This window comes from Lepidochelys kempii, chromosome 4 (assembly GCF_965140285.1).
Source record: "Lepidochelys kempii isolate rLepKem1 chromosome 4, rLepKem1.hap1, whole genome shotgun sequence".
Classification (NCBI taxonomy): Eukaryota; Metazoa; Chordata; order Testudines; family Cheloniidae; genus Lepidochelys; species Lepidochelys kempii.
In genome coordinates this window covers 20944573-20966496 of record NC_136383.1, presented here as the reverse complement: position 1 = coordinate 20966496, position 21924 = coordinate 20944573, and the positions used below count along the sequence as shown (strand labels likewise).

The following is a 21924-nucleotide window of genomic DNA, read 5'->3' as shown; positions in this document are numbered from 1 at the left end:
GTTATACAATGAATCTATCAATTTACAATATGAAGAGAAAGAGACAGCCCTTTCCTTCCAATTTCCATGGCAAATTTACAGTAGGATGCCTAGAATATAGTTGAGAACAGTGTGTCACACTGTGAAACTGACACAGACAGATGTCAGCTTCAGATTTAGACTTTCACTTTTCTGGATATGGAAAAAGTCATATCCACTGGGAGGAGATACATGAGAGATCTTGTATGAGAGAGGCATCATTGTCCTACTCTACAGGAGAAAGTACATCCCCAATTACTTCATTTCCTTCATCACTACCACAAAAGAGAGCAAATGGAACTAACCTTTCTGTGCTCAGGACTACATCTTCCCATAGTCTCTCTTATTATTTTCTGGTAGTTTGTCTGTGTAGGGTAGTATAGGATAGGTTGTGTACATAGCTGTCTCTCTTTCTGGGGGCCTTCAGCCTCATAACCACACTGGATCCTGAACCCTGTAGGGCCTTCAAGAGATGTGCCTCCTGCCCATCAATTGCACTGGAGAACCAGTACCGTCTAGGTCTGGGTAAGAGCGAATCTCTCTCTACTGTTGTCTTACTATATGTAAGACTCAGTCATGCTCAGGTGAGAAAACATTTTATTTCTTTTATAACCTGTTTTGTTAGTTTGGATTGTGTTTATTGACCTAATTATGGCGGGCAAACACTTTCATTCATTATAAAAAACAAAGAGGAGAGATTTTCAAAATACAGTTTATTAGAAAACATGCACTATCTCAGGAGAATTAGATCAACTGAAAAGCTTAATTCATATGACTGAGGCTGATTTAATCAACTTGCAGCACAGAGAAAGAGTCAGTTTTAACTGAGCAAACAGATGTATGAAGGCCACAGAAATGTGTCCTAAAAGAAAGAGAATGTAACATATAAATAACCAGGAGTTAGCTGTCTCCATCCACTAGAGGTGACTTTCCCAAACAGTTAGAAGTATGTTCACTATGTTATGAATGCTGGCAAGTGAACAGGGTGCATGAGGGAATCTCCTGGGAGGTCCACTTGTCTTCTTCACTTAGCCTGCTAAGGCAGGTTAAATGAAGACACAAAGGCTACGAATTGGAACGGGGTGGGATGACCATGGGAATCGGAGATGTTAGATTGCACATTTATGGTGTATTGACTCTACCAAAGTCACTACAACATAGATAACTTAATTTTAAAATCCTTGGAAGTAACTAGGCTAAATGCTTGCTCCAACACAAGTCAAGGAAGAAAGTTATAAAATGTACTTGTTATCTGCACTTATCTCAAACCAAATTTTTCTATATCTGTGCATATATATAGGGGTGTGTGCGTGCATGTGTGCATGTGCGTGCGTGTAGACAACATTTGCTCTTTATTACCTTATTGACACATTCTGAGGGTCATCCTTGAAACTGTTGTCAAAGAGTTTAAAAAACACTTTGCCTGCTGTCAGGCTTTGAAGAGATACTCTCCTATTTGGGGAACCACACAAGGAAAGATTGTCATCCTTATTCTCAGAGACATACTGAATAGTGCACAGCTAAAATGAGCATTTCAGATACTTGCTGTGTCATCTGACTCTGAATGGTACTATCACTGAGATCATTTGAAGTAGGGATCAAACAAGAAAGCGTAGCAAGCAGATAATGCTGGGTCTGTATTGTGTTACTGAGCCCCGTATCTGTATCAGTTCCGCTAGCAATTTGTCTACAGTGGCCAAAACCAATTTGTTGGAATTCCCATCAAAGGCAATTTCATGCACTCTTCCACTACTGCTTTGAACAAGTTCAGGATGGTAATAAAGTGACACATAATAGTCACCTTAGTTACAGTGTTCAGATCATATGGCCTTCCCACAGGTGCTCAGTGGGAATTCTGAGAGACTCACAAAGAACTACTGACTGAGATCAGCACAAAACCCTCTGCAGTCATGAGCTGCCAGTTTTCAACCAAAACTTCCTTCGACTGTGGGCTGGAAAAGAATGCAAGAGCATTCAGAAAGTTGACCGTGGTTCACTGACTTCAGCTATACACAGCATTTCTTTTCTAGTATTTTTCTGTGTATACAGTATTGGTTTCAGCTGTGGTTAGATTTGGGCATTGCATTCCTTTGCTGATCTTAGCAAATACAACTGAGTGACGCTGAAGAGTAATCACTAAACTGTTCTTTCAAAGACAGAGGTAACTGTATCCAAATGTGGAAAAAAACACCATCTCTGGCACTATGATTGAGATGGAATGCCAGCCTGCAAAACTTAAGACCCCAAAGGAAGGCTTGTTCAGTGGTTAGTGCACGAGCCTAATACCTGGAAGAGCCAGGTTCAATTCCCTGGTCTGCCACAGACCCCGTCTGACCTTTGGCAAGTCACTTAGTCTCTAGGCGCCTCAGTTCCCCATATGTAAAATGGGGATAAAAATACTTTCCTCCCATACAGGCGTATTGCAAAGACAAATGCAAAGAAGACTGTTAGGATCTCAGACAATAAGGTAATGCAGTGGGGTATGAATAACTAAGAGAGGAGATCTATGGTTATTAAATAGCTGTGACTGAATTTAAAGACGGTTGAATGCATTCTGTACAGGAAGAACTGTCCTTTAAAAGAGGGAGGCTTCCCCCCTAACAAAATTGCAGGATATGGAGTTTAGAGTTGCATAAGAAGTAATTTCTGCATGTTTGATTAAAGAGACTTCAGCTTTGAAGAATGAGATGTAAAAAAGACCTGCAGACTAGGGCTTAATGACAGTCCCTTAAAAAAAGAGTCTAAATGTGCAGTTAGAGACTGCATTGTATCAACTTTTCTTTAGTCAAAACTTTGTTGATTTTAGAGACATCAATCCCTGGTACTCAGGAAACTAAAGAATGTGAATCATTTTCCGTAACGGACCATACTACTACCAGAAATTGACAATTTTGTTCCTTTTTAATAGTACAGATGTGTGGAAGAAAGACATTATGTGTTGTAATTATATTGAGAGGTGGGCCAACTTCTGTTGATGGAAGGGACAAGTTTTTGAGCTTCACAATGCTCTCTCTTTCATGGTATCTGATGCTTCTAATAACTATACTAAGCATCGTCTTTAAAAAATTTTAAACCACAATTTTGACACCTTTAAGAAGCACTTTGCATATATCAACTCAATTACCTGAAAATCGCAAAACCTCATTATTAAGAACATTCATGTCTACCTAAATATCATTCAGGAAAATATATACTAATATACCCATTTTATAGATAGGTTCAGTAAACTATATGAACTGTAAGCCTGTTTATTTATATACTGAAGTAACAGTGTGCGTGTGTGTGTGTGTCTATATATGTTTGTATGTAAAATTTGAAGAAATCTCAATCACATCTCTACCAGACACTTAACAGAAGGCAAACTCCCTCTCATCCATGTAATATACCTTGCCAACTAGGCAATGTCCTATCATGATAGTAAACATGACTTCTGCCGGAGATCAGCTTATGACATCAAGGACTGATTTTCACAGTTGCTGAGCCTCTTTAGATTTCATTGACCTCAGTGCAATGTCATCAGCATTCCTGAAAAACTAGGCTCCAAAGCAATTCTTCTACCTCACTCTAGTACAGCAAAATTCCGATCTTGTAAGTTCTACACAAATACATTCAAGTTTGATCCCACAAGTGTCACAGTTTTATGACAGGTTTCAGAGTAGGTGCTTTCGATATTTAACATTATTTTTCTTAACTTGAAAATATATAACAATATTAACACAAAAAGATAAAGAACATCACGTTCATAGGCAAAACAAAAATGTTAAAGCCCTGATTCAGCAAAACCCCTTTGAATGTGTTTAGCTTTAGGCACATGGTTAAATCCAATTCTGTTCTGCAAAAGCACTTAACTTTAAGCAGATGCTTTAGGGCTTTACCAAACCGGAACCTAATACCAAAAACAAAGTGATCATTTTCCACATTGTTGACCCTACATGTTCAATTACCTCTGGGGTAAGAACAAATTAGTAACAAGCAAAGAAACAAAGCAAAGAAACAAAAAGTGTTAAGTAGTAGTATGGATATCCCATTTCTAGGTGAGATTTATGAGCTTGGGTATGATATCTTGCAGATGGCCCCCAGGAGAAAAATAACTCATCCATGTTGCTGTTTCATTTGATAACTCTCCCTCTGTAATATGCACTTTGTTACAGAGCTCAAGATCCCTGGCTCTTAAACTAGCAGTAAAGGAGTGGGAGTAGCTAAATTCTCCTGAGCATGCACAAAATCACTGTAGAGAAGTACTCTAATAGCTTTTGGTTCAAACATTTCATATTATTTTCCTTTTTCTTGGAACCCTTTCATGGTTTCCTCGACCGAGGAGAAAATATTTTTTCTTTGAATACACGAAGTGTCTTTTAATGTTGAAAAAGTCTTTCTATAGCTATGTTTCCATAGTAACTGAAACCATTATATTCTGTGAAATTAATTGTCATCTTTTCAAGTGAAATCTATTATTATACTGGGATTCACTATGGTCTGGATTCACTGAAATCAATCAGACCTTCAGTATAATGCAACTTTTAAAAAAAATTGGAATGGAAAACATTTAGTGTATGTTGTTACATACTGTAATTCTGGAGAAAATTTGAAGAATAATACTGGGTATAATAAATAATTGGCAGTATTATTTAAAAGATAGAAGTGATGACTTAGTGACATAAACTTTGAATAGTAAATACAAAGAGTGAAATCCTGGCTGCAATGAAGCTGATGGCAAAATTCTCAATTCCTTCACTGGTACTAGGCTTTCACTATAGCATGTCGTTCCAGAGAGTCTTAATATGACTGAAAAAAGAAAAGCAGTACTTGTGGCACACAGTACTCCTTTTCTTTTTGTGGATCCAGACTAACACGGCTGCTACTCTGAAACCTGTTAATATGACTGACTCATTTCTCAATCCTCTGACGTGCATACATTGAGTATTAAGAAATTTAATGTATTTGTGTTTTTTGGATGAGATCTTTTAAAACAGAGGTCATGTCTTCTTCCTGCTGACAATGCAGAAATTCTGTAAAACGTTTCTGAATAGCAGTGATTGGCCCCATTATCCTTGGCCAAAATGTCATGCTTTCTCCATCACTGTATGCCACTGCATTTCACTCAGGCTGCGAGTAACTTTAAGCAAGAAAGTTACTTTTTATTAAATGTGGTAAAGAGTTAGAATTGGATTATATTTAATAAAAATAATACAGATTATTATTATTATTGATTACTCGACTATTTCTCTATTTGCATCCAAATCCCTCTGTTAGACCCACTTCCACAATACAATGTCCACACAAAATAAGTAGAATAAAATTTTATTTATAGATATATTTGCTCCACCATCCTGAGCACAAGACTAAGAGGAGTAACAGGAGTAATCTTATTTCTGCAGCACCTGTACTTTCTCATTTGGCTGACCCTGCTCTTTTGTTGCTCCCGCAACTATGTCATGTCTGAAACTAAGCTGTATGTTCTTCAGGACAGGGACCTGGGCTTCATATTTAAACTGAGAGACACCTGGCAAACTTTTTGGTGCTGTATATTAAGTAATGAGTTATAGTATTTATTATGTGTTAAAAATGACAATTCAATCTATCATGGCTGATTTTTTTCCAGTCAAAATATGAACCTGTTTCAATCTGCACCCACTTATGAACATTTTTGAGGTCCAGTAAAGATGAAAAAATAAACTCCCATTTGCAGCCGCCGTTATTTTGACTGTAACTTATATATGTTAGTAGCAATCTTAAGCACTGACAGGGGGTCTTGCTTTGTTACATGATGACTAAGCATCATGTATCCCCAGCACACCTCTCAAATTCCAAAAGACATCATCCATTTTAGTCTTAAAGTTATTTACATTCCACATAAATTTGGTGTCCTTTGCTTTTATCAGCTACTTCAGTTGGAATAGAATTAGACCAATATGAAGTGCTTTTGAAAATCCCTCCCCTAGCATTTATGATTCCTTTCACCTGGCTCCCCTAATTTCTCTAGCATGTAGACAGCTCAGAACAAAGACAGCCCATGGCCCACAGAGCTTTGTAACTTTGTCGACCAGCTCGCAGCATATAGCATTGCAGCACAAATAAATGTGTGCGCACGCACACACACACACAGCCCTTATGCCTCTGGATTTAAGTGACTAAATGTTATCAGTTCTACACAGAAAGCAGCAGCTATGATGTAAGCATTGGCCTGTCTTTTCACCGACATTTATTAAGGCTGTACACAAGCTGCTGATGTGGGCTGCTGGTTTAAATCTGCATTGTTAACAAGTGGAAACATTTGCAAAACATGTTGAAACCAACTTTGTGAAGACTCTAGCAGTGGGGAATACGTTTGGAGTAGGATGTTGCGTTTGTTGCGCATTGTTGTATGACAATAAATAAAGAAGAACTTAGGGCACGAAAGCAAAATAATTTGCATGGATCCTTTAAATCAAATCCTACTACCCATACAAAGCCCAAGTAAATGGACTTGGTGCAGAAAATTTACTAATGTATTTATGAATAATGGCATGGAAAAGAGATGCTGAATCTTACTTTACAAGTATCAGTAAAGCTGCTCTGTGGTGGTTAATGCAGCTGCAACTATTGCAGAAAATTTTGGCCAGGAGAGACGCTTAGTAATGAATACACCATCCCTGCGCCCACCCTAATCTGGGTCCATCCTTCCCCCTACCTTGTAGAGGAGGCATCCAAATAATGTGGATCCCTGAGCAGACAAACTGCATCCCGGTCTTCACATGCTGTGGCGGACAGGCAGAGGTGGCGCTGACTCCCCCAACACAGCTCACTCAGTGGAGAGAGGAAAGCAAGCCGTGCCAGGTAAAAGGCTGGTACAACTTGCCTTCCCCTCTGGAGCAAAGTGGAAGCAGGGACTAAGCAGTGACTGAGTCCTACACACTGCTCCTTATTGAGGGTAGATTGCAAGATTCCAGTCAATGCCCTCGAAATCATGTGCGAGCATACACACCGCACATCGAGTGAGTGCTAACAATACACGGGTGACCTCATGACAGAAAAAGTAGCTTGAACACACAGTATGGCCGATCGGTTATTCATCAGTAATAGTGTATTTTTTTGTCCATCCACAATTCATCCAACAATTACACCAGGGTTTTTTTTCATTCTTGTTTTTACTCTCTTCATATCTTAATAAATATTTTTAAATCACATGACTATTTGCAATTCACTAATGCGGAGTATTTTGGCTTTGCAACAGAATTCTATTTCTGTTCTGATATTATTGTCTCAGACAATCAGAGTGCACCAGTGTTGTATGGCTACTGATGCATAACGGTACTGTTCCTTTTCCCCTTCCCCTCCCACCCCATTAAGTTATTATTTCTGCTATAATTAGTTGGGGGGCTAATATTTGCATATTCACTGTATGTTCTATAGCTATAATGCAAATATTCATCTCTCTCTATTTTAACTGGTTACTGTAATCCTTATGCATAAACTTACTTCTGTACTTAGACAACGTGTTTGCTATAAAAGAGATGCTGTCTTAGATTCTTCATTCCCTTTCGTGAAAAAAGCCAAAGGAGCTGGCATCAAAATTGTTTATTTTTTAAACATCTCCCTCCTTCCGACAATTCCTCTTCCTCTCTGCAAGTCAGCACAACTCTTGTCCCCAGAATTATTGCCGTACAGCATCTCTGCATATACAATTCCAGCCCCTTCCTCCTTATTTAGTTTTGGAAATAAAATGTGAAATCCCTAATGTGGGGGCTTGGAAAATAGATAAGAATTTCAGAAGGGAAGGGAAGAATATTTGACAGGAGGAGAGAACAGAGAAGGTTTTAAAATCATATATATTACTTTTTGTGACAATTCTGGCAAGTCAGACTGCGATTCACAAAAGCGCATTTTCAAAAGTCCCTATGTGACAGGCTCCTAAATCCCATTTTCAAAAGTGACCTAAATACTTAGGCATCTGAGACCTAGGCTCCTAAATGCTTAAGTCCTTTTTGGAAATGGGACTTAGGAGCTTAAAAAACTTTCCCAACTCCCACTTAAATTAACTCAGCACTTTGAAAGCTCATTTTGTTCCTTGTTCCCTCAGTCGTGTAGTTTATTAAGGGCTAGTCTACACGATGCAGCTGCACCGCTGTAGTGAATCTGGTGAAGATGAGCTATACCAATAGGAGAGTGCACTCCTGTCGGAGAGCGTCTCCCGCCAACATAGAACAGCACAGACACTACTTTAAGTCGACGTAACTTACGTCACTCAAGGTGGGGGAGCTTTTTCATATTCCTGAGTGACGTAACTTACATCGACTTAAGCAGTAGTGTAGACAAGCCCTCAGTCTAGGATACAGTGAGTTCCTCAAACTGGTAGAACCCTCAAGTCACTGCAATCTTAAAAATGCAGTTATGTTACTTACTGGTTTCAGAGGAAGTTCCCATTTTAGACTTAGGTAAATTGGCTCAAACCACTACACCTTTTCAGGAGAAGGGAAACTTCAACTGAAGCCACTGATTAATATGATGATAATCAGTGGTATCTTACTAGTTATAGTTTGTTTGTTTAATTTATTTTAATTACAAAGCTCCCGAATTTTTTTTAATTGGAAACATACAATGAGTTATAGATCAAACAACATCTCACCCCTCATCACTTGAAATACCCATAACTTGTAACTATGATTCTGCCCATGTTCTGTTTACTTCAAGTGAGAAGAAAAGAAATGATAAAAGTGTTCTATTGTTCTTCGGCGTGCTTCAGAGATCTTATTAAATTACTGTATGAAACAAACAAATGCATCTATGCTACGTTGTGATTTCAGTTAATTATAGTTTTAATCTTCAATGCATTCGTCTAATCAAATTAAGCTCTTCCCAACCTTAGCATTATATGTATATGCATATGTCCTTCATATTTGTTTTCAACTTTATAGGGTTTTAATTGTTCACAAGTAACATTATATAATAATATACTTGCTTAATCTCATATTGGAGCTACAATTATGTTTTGAAATCTAATTTGTAATTACTGGGGGGGGGGAACTTTAATACAAATACTGCAGAGTTACAAATTACTAAGTGAATTAATTTTTCCCCACCACTTTAACACTCAGACACCATTAACACAAGCTGATGCTGTGCTGTACACAAACCACGGGCCTACACAGCAAGTGGTCCCGGACTTGGAATTTCTACTGAAGTTGATGGGAGCTCTACACTCACCAGATGTGACTCAACTGGATATACAGTTCCTCTGACATGTCAGTACATACACTTTTTGGTATTTAAAGGTCTGCCAGATTTTAGAGCTGATATCCAAATGCCATGGGCTTCCTCCTTATACATGTATAATAAGTAACTATAGGTTTGAACCAGGCAAAAATTTTCCACAAATATTCTCTCACATTTTTAGAAAGGAATTCAGCTTGTCCGTATCAGTACCCCTTCAAAGTTTGCTTTCTGTTAACATTCATGCATTTGAGAAGGGCGCTGCTGACCAATTCTCTGCTTTTTCTGAACAAGCTGACTTTCTGCTGGCCTAGGTGAATCTAGCCGAGGCAATTCCTACTTGGGCTGGATGGAATTTCCCTCTGGACACAAACCCAGCACAGTTCTCTATTCAGGTATTCTACACAGCAGCAGGTTCAGAAGGTGGTTTTCCTTCTAGGCTTCATCTCTACCTGTCTGCCATGCTGGGATCAGGCAGGGGCTGCAGCATATGTTGTAGCACAGTGGTTCTCAAAGCCGGTCCGCCGCTTCTTCAGGGAAAGCTCCCTGGTGGGCCAGGCAGGTTTGTTTACCTGCCGCGTCCGCAGGTTCAGCTGATCACGGCTCCCACTGGCCGCAGTTCTCTGCTCCAGGCCAGTGGGGGCTGCAGAAAGCGGCACGGGCCGAGGGACATGCTGGCCGCCCTTCCCGCAGCCCCCATTGGCCCAGAGCGGCGAACTGCAGCCAGTGGGAGCCGCAATCGGCCGAACCTGTGGACGCGGCAGGTAAACAAACCAGCCCGGCCCACAAGGGGGCTTTCCCTGAACAAGCGGCGGACCGGCTTTGAGAATCACTGCTGTAGCATATCCTTGCTACAATGCTCAAGAAGAAAGAAGTTTAGCACAGATCCTACCAAATTAAAGAACAGAAGAAAGACCTGGTCTAACAGGTGCAAAATTTCACAATAAAATTGTACAAAATGCTACTTTTGCACCACAACCTTACTGTAAATCTCAGTTTATTTATTTATTTATTTCACAGAAGTTTTCTTTAAGCTGAAATTATTGCAATGGCTGACCCCTAAATGTGTTATACTTTCTTTTGGTATTTTGTTTCAGCCTGAAAGGAAAACTCTTCACTGTTTTCAAGAACGTCAAAGAGGACTCCAACTCCAGTCTCCCTCACCCTTTTGGGATCTTTGGGGAGGACTTCAGGGCTCAATGGATTAGCCTGTTCTGTCCATCTACTTTCAACAGCTAGTCGGCCCACCCTTGTCTTCCCCTACCAAAGGAAGAGTTTAAAGGGTGGTCATGGACAAGTTTCCCATTACTGTGTTGCAATGGGGCAGCTAAAGCTCCAGAGTGAGATAAAAGTCAGGTGGTGGCACACTCAGCAGCAGAGGAAACATTTCTTGTACTGATGTCTGCTGAATTGGATGGGCAGCAAGAACAGAAGACAACCTTCAGTGATTCACTCAATTGTCAATGAGAGCAGAATTTGGCCCTGGGAGTCAACTATAAAAGTTTTAAAACATACCTTTTTTTTGTTTTTTCCAGTTTAAGCGAGTTTTAATCCTACTACATACCATCATATATTATAATTTAATAAACAGAAATGCATTAAGTATCTATTAAGCTTCATATGTTTATATGAAATAATTTTACATTGTTAGATGATTGTTAAATTGGCCTGTATTGAAATTGCTTCCTTTAGTCCTTCTTATATTATCTCCACTGACCAGACAGGATGTATTTTGTCATTTCCATTTGTCACATCATGTTCTCCTCTACTTTTAAAATAATTTGACCGTTTTCAGTCAAACACTTGCATTAACAATCTGCTGCATTCTCACCATCTAGGAACCTCAGCAAATAGCCAACAAATTACTAACCCTATTTCTCTGGGCACCAAATTTGCTTCTGTGATACAGAGGCCCATTGGTTCCCGTCGGCAAAGGTTTCACTCCTGTGTCAGCAACTCACTTCAGGCCTGACACATTCACTACACCTAAACACAAGACTTCCATGATATTTGTCCATAAATAGTGTCTTGTAAGGTATCTAATGAAAGCCAGTGACACGCAAGCATTGCAAGATATACATACATACGGTATTGAAAGGAGATGTGTTCCTATTAAAAATATGTTTTAAACTATGCAACAAGGCAGAGTTGACAAACAGGTTTTCTCACAGACAAAGTACATCTAGAAAGAAAAGGAGTACTTCATCGGATGAGTGAGCTGTAGCTCACGAAAGCTCATGCTCAAATAAATTGGTTAGTCTCTAAGGCGCCACAAGTACTCCTTTCCTTTTTGCAAATACAGACTAACACGGCTGTTACTCTGAAAAAAGTACATCTATTCATCTATCTCTGTCTCTGATGCAAATTAAGCATTGTAAGCCAATTGTAACAGGAGCTACATTTACATGCCAAGTCAACATGAGGGTGTGAAGTCGTCTTGGAGCCAGCACAGCAGGAAGAAAACCACTGGGGGTTATCTTGGCCTGGAGACAAAACAATGGGGTTTTGGAAAAATAAGGTGAAGCAAAAAGCCATTTGGGTACCCATTTCCTCAGGAAACCCCTTGAAGGGCGTGGGAGATCAATAAAAACTTGGATCCTTGTTTTGCCTGAAAACTAGCAGCTCTTGTCAAAGACTGATTCCTTGGGAGAAAAGCAACTTTGTTAAATAGGAAATGTAACCATTCATCAGGGTAAACCTAGGATTGTGTTATATGTTTTGTTTTATATGTATAACCATTTCTGTTTCCACTTGTTATCTTTACTCACTATCTCTTAAGACTTAACCTTTGGTTATGGTTGATTCACTATAAGTATTTTTCAGTGCTGTAGTTATAAAGTTGTAGCAATCAAGCTGTCTGTTTGGGCACAGCTTATCGGGTAATTTCTGTGAGTGTCCAGTAGTTAAGGACTGGATATTATAGGGGGATGCTTTCAGAGGGGCTCAGGGATTGGGATCCCATCTATTGTTAACCTGCAAGGCAAAATAAGGTCTGGCACAGCTCTGAGTAGATTGTTCAAGTGGCTAACAGACTTGGGGTATCAGGGAGAAGACACTCAGTTTAGCACCAGCAAGTCTCTCTCTAGCTGAGGCAGGGGGTAACATGGTGACTCTCACTCCTGGGCACCCTGAGAAACTGGCATATCTTCAAAGAAATGTCATGTGTTCTGATTACAAAACTAACCTGTTTGTTTATAACAAAGCAACAGAACTGCTCATCAGGATTCCAAGCACTTGTTAAGTTTACACATTAATGAACCAGAAATAAACCCAACTAACAAGTTCTCTGGTGTTTGGTTTTGGATTCCAAATGCCCTCAGAATTTAAGCAGTGCTTGTTGGTTTGTTTTTTAAAGCACAGTTTCGGAGTTCTGTTTCAGCCCATTATAGAATGCTAACTGAAAAATTCAGGTCTGAATTTGGATCTAGATTTAATGCCCACACACAAAAGTTCAGGGGTTGCGGGTGTTCATACTGAGGCTTCACTGTGGGCTACCGTTATTGTGAACCTACACAACAGCCAAAGCTATAAATATGCCCGGGTCTTAAGTTATAAAGGAGAAATTGGCATTGACAAATAACTGCCTATGGGATACTCAGTGACTTACAATATACTGAGTTTCCCCCTATTTTATGGTGTTTTCGAACTTTTTGATGCACACTTCAGTTTAAAAAACAGGTATAAAATTGGTTTAACACTATCTTGATGATTTGTTGTTTGCAGGGTCAAGGGGACCAAGTGCATGATGGAACTTCATACAAGGTGTTCAGGATATGGCAAGTAAATTTGCAGATAGCAGTACATCTGGCAGTGGTCAGAATAGGTGGCCACAGAAGTACTATAACATCCTTGGGCATGGAGCTAGATTGGATAAAGATGAAGTCTACTTTCCACGGAAAACAAATCTGCAATCTGAGTAAATTAGCAGGTCGTGTTCCATGCACCATAAAAGTAACCTTGGCTCAGAATGATGTCATGTTTGAATGGCATTTTAGCATCATTCCAGTTGGCCATGTATTTTATAGGGGCTTAGCAACTGCCATATAGCCTAATAAAAAACATCATCGTTTTATTAGAATAACCAATCTGATGAGGCACACTTTCCTGTTTAGAACAGCAATTCTCTACATGTGCATCTCCAGGAAAAGGTTTTGGAGCTTAATTCTGTAAGCCTGCTTCTCCTGCTCAGCTTCCCAATAACTATCAGTTATGTCTCTGCCTGCTCTCACACGGCTGTTCCTCTGAAACCTGTCATTCTATCACACACTTTCAGAAGTGTTATCTGTCCTGTTTAGACTGGGGCAGCGATCATGTTGCCGGGGGAGAGATTTTCAAAGACGCAAGCTTCAATAATTTATGGGCAAAATTATTTTTATTGTGTGGTTCTCATTCTGACTTTTTCAATGTAGACTCTTCTCTCAAATATTTTGCATTTTAAAGTTAGACGCTAGTTAACTAACAATTAGTTGGTGTCAAGATTCTGCCTCACCAAGTTAAACCACTATATTTAGTCTTCAGTACAAGGGTGCATACATTTCAGGAAATTTATTGCAGGGGTTTTGCCTTACAAACCTCTCAACTCCTTCCCCCAAGATACAGTATGATCATTTTTCAATGACCACAATGCTGCAGCCTAAACAACTTTGATGGATAGGATTCATAGCACTTCATGTTATTAAAAAAATAAAGCATTTCTTTGGGATTGATTTTAACATGCTTCTGTTTTAACTTTCAGTAAACTTCCTCATTTCCTTAGATTTATGATTAATATAATCTATAACAATGTTATATGGTCCATTTAAAATTATATTTGCTTTAACTAGATCACCTATTAGTCTTTTTTTTTAACTGAAAAAAATAAGACATTTGCGTTTTTCTAATGCTTTAAATTCTTCGGGTGTCAATGTCCTTCAATGTATCTAATTATATCAGTCTCATGACAAGATGAATTCTCAATACAATATTCCAGTGCAAAAGAATTATCTACTGTAGCCTTAGCATTTTTAGTGTTAATGTTGACTGCTCTGGGTGATGCAGTTTTTGTGTTATATTCCATTGCCAAACTGTTTAGAGGTTATTATTATTACATGTCTTTTTCAGAATGCACTGGCTCTAGTTCAGTGGCATTCACATTTTATATTTTTATTGTATACACTTTAGATGAACCTATTACAAATTTAATCTGCTGTATAAGGAGATAGTCTACAAAACATACCTATTTCTATTTAATATTCCTCATATTGTTATTTCTATATTCAGTACAATTTCTCCAAAAATTTGTCAGTCTGTATGTTCTCTATGGATTAAAACTCTCAGTTCTAATTCTTCAGAAGGCTCAAAATAAGCCAGTCCTCTTATACCTAATTGTATCAGTTTGCCTATGGAAATTCCAATGAAAGACCAACTACATGACAACCAGGTTTCCAATAGTTCTGATGTTTCTCAATGTATTTTGTAACCAGATATCAATCTGAATGTTTGAATTAGCAATAAAAGGACTGGACTTGTGGTTTCTGGCTTAGATATGCACACAGAAGGGCATCATCTGCATGTAACATCAAGTTATACCCCCTGGATCAGAGTTGTATGCCTTGTATATTCAGATATAGCAGTTGCCAGGGGCTCAAGAGCCAAATCAAAAAAGTAACAGAGACAACAGGCACCCGCTTGGAACAACAACAAAAATTAGTCAAAATGTATTGGACACCACAGAAGTTGCACAAGAGAAAGGCTTTATCCTCTGATGTTTATTGGTGCTGTAACACAGGGCTTGTCTACACTTAAAACACTGCAGAGGCACAGCTGTGCTACTGTAGCACTTCAGTGAAGACTCTACCTTTGCCGACGGAAGGGGTTCTACCATAAGTGCAGGTAATCCACCTCCTTGAGAGGCGGCAGGTGGGTTGATGGGAGAATTGTCCTATTGGCCTAGTGCTGTCTACACTGGGGGTTAGGTGGCTTTAACTGAGTCGCTCAGGGTGGATTTTTAACACCCCTGATCCACACAGTTATACCTACCTAATTTCCTAGCGTAGACCAGGCCAAAGCAAAAGAAACCCTGATGCATAAGCTATGGGGCTGTCTGTCATTCAGACAGATAAGGATAGGGCTGGACACAAGGGTTAAAATAGTACTCAGCTTCAGCAGATAAACCCCAGCTGAAAATTACATTTTAGGTTATTTACCAGTTAAACTGAATTTAACTCCACCATAAAAACTTTGGTTTTTGAAAGCTGCAGTGATCACCAAGTGCATGACTTTATAAAAATAGAAGAGTCGCCTTATGCCCAGAACAGAGCAGTGGTATTTGAAGATGTCTGAGTTAGCAGCCAAAGAAAAATAGCTTGTTGCTGTAGAGAGCAAATATATGAACACATACAAGTCTGGACCCTGTTTCCAGATACATTTGGATAAAAGCAAAATACTGAGATGGCTCCAAGAATGCTATACGTCTATTCCACCTAACCCCTGCTCCCTTTCTCTCCCGCTCCAGTCCCCTCCCTCACTCCCTCATCTGCCAATTCATGTACGTCTTCTATTCTATGAGTTGCCCCCACCCTAACATGTTATGTGTATGTAATATTGTCTAGTTTTGTTTTGTCTCATCTAGCAGCTTTGACAAACTGAAAAAGTATAACACTGAATAATTCACTGTCTGTTCTTATTGAGAATCAAACCAATAATTAATTGCAAAATAAGCCAGTGCATGTCAAAAATAGTGCATCAGCAATTTTATCACAAGTTAATCCTTATGGACATTGCCCAAGCCCAGGATCTGTACCTTGATCCTAAGGCTGAGCACTATACCCCTACAGCCCCGAAGCCAGATTTACAATGGTGCTCAGTGTCACCCAGCTCAGCAGTTTCACGCACAAATCTCTAGATACTGTGGTGCCTAGCTGCATTCTCATACCTGAACCAGGTGCTCCTTAAGCACTTGCCTTCCTATGCTTATGTGGCACCTAATTACCCTTAAAAACTGTCAAAAGCATCTAAATGGTGTACTTGGGAACCTAACTGCATCTTTAAGTGGCTAAACATATGTGTATTTCTGGCCCCAGGTCTCTGGCCCTCCCTATGTTGTTGGGAACTGGTCTCATTGGTGATCTTGAGGTGCTTCCTCTGTTCATCTCTCTGTCTGTTGAATACGGGCAGTATCTGGAGCAGAAAGATGACTGAAGCAAGTGAATATAGCTCCCAATACCATAAGAGGGGAATCAGAGAGCAAAATCACTACCAGGTCAGACAATAAAGAAAGGGCAGGAACAAGAGAAAGGGGGTAAACCAATATTAGTCTAATTTAGGAAAAAAATAATGTTCTCAGACTGAGACCAAGCCTGGAAAATTGCTCCCTGAAAGACAGGTTTTTGCTACACTTGTGGCCAAGAACTAAGTGACACTATAATGCTGGACATGTATTTAAGCTAAGAGATGTGACTGGAACAGAAAAATGTTTTACTGCTGCCCTGGGCAAAGCTGAGCTGTTTATTTTTCAAATGTGAGACTATGATTTCATGATCAGGTTCTTATTCCAATGGCTTTATTTCTAGATAGGAAATAAATGGATCTTGAGTCAGATATTTTGTCCATTATTCACTGGTGCAGCAGAGTAACAGCTACATTCTGTCTAGTTTAGTGTACAGACCAAGTCAACACTTGCCATGATATCCACCAGAGAGCTTTTTATTTGTAGAAATGTATCAGGCCATATCCTCAGACAGTGTAAATCAGCATAGCTCTTTTAACTTCAGTGGATCTGTGCTAATTTACATCAGCCGAGGACCTGGCCCATTATATTGTAGGATCACTGCCTAATCTTTTATTTTTCATAGTTTTCTGAATTAAATAAGACTTAGCTATCCAGCAAACTGACTCTCTGCACTAGCTTTATTTGGAAAAATAAAACACTCAGCCTTTACACCTTAATCCTCCCAGTAAATTGTAGCCTTGTATTTTATTTCAAGTGAACTTAGCAATGCTGTATTACACCACCATGGGTTCGGCTCCGGTGGCTACAGTTTCAAGCTCAACAAAGTGAAAGCCACTTTTGATACCTGCTTCAGATTCAGAGCATCTAGGAACACACAAAGACCAAGGATAGTGACCACACATACATTCAAAAGTACAAGATCTAGGCCATGTCCACACAAGCAAAAACACACCCCGAGTGACAGAAGTTTTGCCAGGATAAGCGCTCGTGCGCACAGCATTATGTCCGTGGGAGATGCTCGCCCGCTAACATAACTCCTGCCGCTCACTGAGCTGGTACTGAGTTGGTATGTCGACGGTAGATTCTCTCCCATTGGCAGGATGCGGCTACACGAGCACGCTTACAGCAACAGAGCTGTATCAGTACTGCTGTGCCACTGTACGCTTCTAAATATAGACACGGCTCTCATCTGTTTTACAAGTTTTATTAAAGTTACAATTAAGGTTATGATTACCCATGCATACAAAAATCCTCTAAAGACCTATGCACAAGTTACAAATATAGTTATACTGACATCCTGAACAATATTCTTAGGGTCTGATGCATGCCTTGCCAATTAATCATCGGTAGAGGGATGATTCCTGCTAGTTTTCCCCTAAATAATTAATTTTATCTAATTTGAGAGCCCTCCTTTATCTTTATGATTCTGACTACTCCAACATTCTGAGCATGTGCATGGAGGTGTCCATCCTCTTTTTCCTCATTTGTATTGTGCTCCCCAAGAATATTGGGGCACTCCATTTTCCACAGGTTGTTTGTGGTTCCTTTTATTCTCATTAGCAGTTACACAGATCGTCACGTTTTTCTAACACATGGCCTAACCGCAGAGTGCACTATAGGGTATCTTGTAATAAAAAATTAATCTTGCCTTTAATTTTTCACAATACCACTCATTGGCACATCTTTTCTCATAATTTTGTGGCATAGGCTCATTCTTTCATCACTTATGTCAAAGATTTCTTAAATCTATGGCCTAGTATTGCTAAAATGACATTTTACAGGCCTCAGCTTGTAGGCTTTGCGATTCAGACCGAGTTACTTAGATACCTAATTCACACTTACATCTAAATACTGATCAGTCTCATACTTCTATAATCCGACAACTTAAATCTATTTCACATACAATGATTATATATGACATGACATGTTAGTTAATCATAACATCACACAATAAATGAATGATAAAATTAAGTAATTGGCTCCAAAGTGCTTCGAAAATTTCAAGATAATTTACTGAAATCTTAATCAAAGATGTGCTCAGCAGTTCTGGAGAGGTGTTTCACTCCTTCCCCCCGGTATAGTTTGGTAGATGTATTAGTACAAATATACTAATAAAAAGTGATAGTATTTGCTTTTGATTCATGTGGATATATTCAAATATGTTTCAGCAATCACAGTGCAAGAGGTGCACATTTTGAAGTATGCAAACCTCTACAATATCAGAGGTCAGAGCTTGTTACGGAGACCTTCGTGTGCATGAGACCAGAGAAATTTATATGATTGCCAGGGGTGTTTTTGAAAATATTGCCACTGTGTTTTGAAGGGTAAAAAAAACAGACTTGCTAATATCAATTAGGTGAAAGAAAAAGTCAACCAGGAAGCATCATTCACTCCTTGAGCACATATAGAAATTGCCTTAGACCAAATCCACAAGAGATTACAAAGGTGAAACTGCAGATCAAATTTGTATGGGAGAAGGTAGATCAAAGAACAAACAAAGGTTTGCCTCTCAGTGGAGAGAAAATACAAATTACTGTAGTGTTTCAGCCTGAATACTCTAGATCCCAGTCCAAAACTTTGAGTGCTAAAACCTTCTTCAAATACTTCGTATTCAGAGAGGTACAGAAGGATATGATGCAGAATCATGTTGCTAAAATACTATGACACACTCTATAAAAATACGTTCCAATATTCGACTGAATGTAATAATAGCAAAAGTAATGCCTATTATATAGCTAATCATTTAATTATAGATAGATTCACAACAAATGACTTATCTCAGATGTGGAATACATATTACAGTTGGATACAGGCCTGAGCCACGGAGCTCAGATCTTGATCTGGATCTGAATTCAAACTACCTATGTAGGTTAGAAGGAATGGGGATGGACAGACTTCAGATCTGGTGGCGTGAGTCAGATCTGTTACTCCTTGCGATAAAATAGAAAGATATTTCTAAGTTTGATCCTGACTTACCACATTGGAATCTAGGTTGAGGATCTGATTTCTAACTTCTTAACCTTTCAAAGTTTGCTAGTGTTCAGACTAAGGTTTTGTGGAAATAGAATTTCTGATAATAAATATCCAAAATTAAGTTTCCTTACCGTCTGCTGAACTGAAGATAAGGACTTTAATGCAGCCCAAAGATCTATCCTTGAGTAATGATGGTTGATATTATAGAATCCTAAATTATCTTTAAAATTACCTGGTGCATTTTAAAATGTATAGCCTCCAATTTTAACTGCAGTGCTTAGTCACTGCACAAAGCATTTTCTTCTTTTCATGAAAAATGTGTCTTTTCCATTCTCCAAGGACTCAATTGTTAAGGAACAACCATCCTGCCTGGTATTGCAAGATAAATGCTCCTACCCATGCTGTGGTTATGTTTCTCATCCAAAGCAGTGGTGCAAGATATCAAACTACAGTGTGTTTAATTTAATAGGATTTACTTGGAAGCCCACTACTACACTCCTGAAGTTGCCATCATACCTTACATCAAAGCAGTAAAAACAGTCACTGAAAAATACTGAAATATAGAAGTAGAGCAAAGCTTTTAGGAATGAATGGTCTTTATACTATCAATTACTGAACAGAAAGATTATGCAAGTATTAAGAATTATTTATATAGAAATAAAGAACGATAATAAAACTCTTTAAAAATCTATTTCCTGGGATATGAATATCCATTGCCTACCTCACAATGAAGAACCACCTGATTACCACAACCACAGGAAGGTGTTTACTGTTAAGCAAAAGAAACCTACCCAGCCTCAGGCCAATTTCTGCCCTCAGCTATATAATCAGAAATCTTGGTGAAGTGGAAAGGAATTGCTCATGCGTATCTAAGGGCACAATTTGGTTTTGCTGCTTAAATTGCAATGGAAATGAATATTTTAACAATTCACTCACCGTTTGGTCACCTCAGGCATTTTTGGCTCTTCTTTTTTCTTTGCTTCCCCGGGTGGTTCTATAGGCGTAAGGACTACGGCAGCACAGGAGACTATGGACTGATATGAATCTTCCCGGCAAACTGTGAAGATAAAATATTTTGAGTATTACAAAGCACACTCAATGTCAATTTAAAATTATATATATATATTTGTCAAGACTTTCACAAGATGATGAAAAAAAAACAAATAATTTATCAAACTCTGATTGCCATAACATTTTCACAATAACTGTAGGCCAGGTTTTGTCATCTTTATGCATTCAAATAGCATTTTCTTCTTGCCAAAAGCCCTAAATATTTCAGTACGATTACTTGTGTGCAAGGCGCAACTTCAGAGTGGCAGAATCTGACCCTGGATTTTTTTAATATTTGTCATGTCAAAAGTGATGGAAGAAGCAAGACTTAGATAAAACAGCAAACTCATACAAACCTCCCCTTTTCAAAACTTCACACCAAACAAGAAAACGACTCTTTTTTGCGGGTAGAGATTTGAGAAAGTTTGGTTAGTTATTTGCATGTAACCTCCATGGATTTTAATTTTATTCATTATCTACATTATGGTAGTGCCTACCAGAGCCTGATGGTGACAGGAAACTTTCGAATGTATCGTAAAACAGGATAGACCCAGCCCTGCCCTGAAGACCTAACAGTCCTAACAGGAGACAAACAGATGGTGACGGCGAAAAAGGAGCTCAAGTGACTCGCCAAGGATGATACAGCAAGGCAATTACAAAGCCCAGAATAGACCAGGTTTTCGGCCTGATCTACTGGACCACGCTGTTTGTCAATTGTTTCTTAATAGGGATTGCTCAAATATTCCAGTGCAGGATGAGGCCACCCAGACTGTATTTAAAATGGGAAGCATGCCAATTTACCTGATCTGAGGATCTTGCCAATGACCGCCAACAAAAGAAGTCTGTACAATAAATGGCCTCTTACTAACATACTAAACTATAATTGTTTCAAAAATGATCAGATCTAATACGTGAGAGTCACTGGTAATTTAGTACTAAAGCGGTCACCACACACTGCAACGCATTGAGGAAGATATAGATTTCCTTTACAGCCAAGGTCTACATTTATGAGCTGAAAAAAGGTGGAAGTAAAATCTGGTGTATTGTACAAAGTGCAGCAGCTTCTTATAGAATAGTTACATAATTGTGAAATATATCATGCATGAGCAAGAAAGCACAGAACGAGGTGGCCCATTTTTTAAGCAATGAGTTACTTTCATTGTTGTCTATAAAAAGAAAATATTAATGGATCAAGGATGACTGACAACTATCACTAAAAGCCCCTGCCGGGCCGGTTTGTTTACCTGCCGCATCTGCAGATTCGGCCGATCGCGGCTCCCAGTGGCCGCGGTTCACTGCTCCAGGCCAATGGGAGCTGCTGGAAGCGGCGCGCGCTGAGTGACTTACTGGCTGCCGCTTCCAGCAGCTCCCATTGGCCTGGAGCAGCGAACCACGGCCACTGGGAGCCGCAATCGGCAGAACCTGCGGACGCGGCAGGTAAACAAACTGGCCCAACCCGCCAGGGGCTTTCCCTGCACAAGCAG

The 21924-nt window shown here is 39.2% G+C and overlaps 1 protein-coding gene across 5 annotated transcripts in view; it reads right to left on the bottom strand.

Moving 5' to 3' along the window:
- Positions 1-21924, bottom strand: part of CCSER1 (coiled-coil serine rich protein 1) — a 1061474-nt gene that overhangs the window by 755936 nt on the left and 283614 nt on the right. For all 5 annotated transcript variants that reach the window (XM_073340691.1, XM_073340694.1, XM_073340695.1 and 2 more), the window contains exon 5: positions 20327-20447. In XM_073340691.1, the coding sequence (XP_073196792.1) occupies positions 20327-20447 (121 nt within the window). The remainder of the gene's footprint in view (positions 1-20326; positions 20448-21924) is intronic.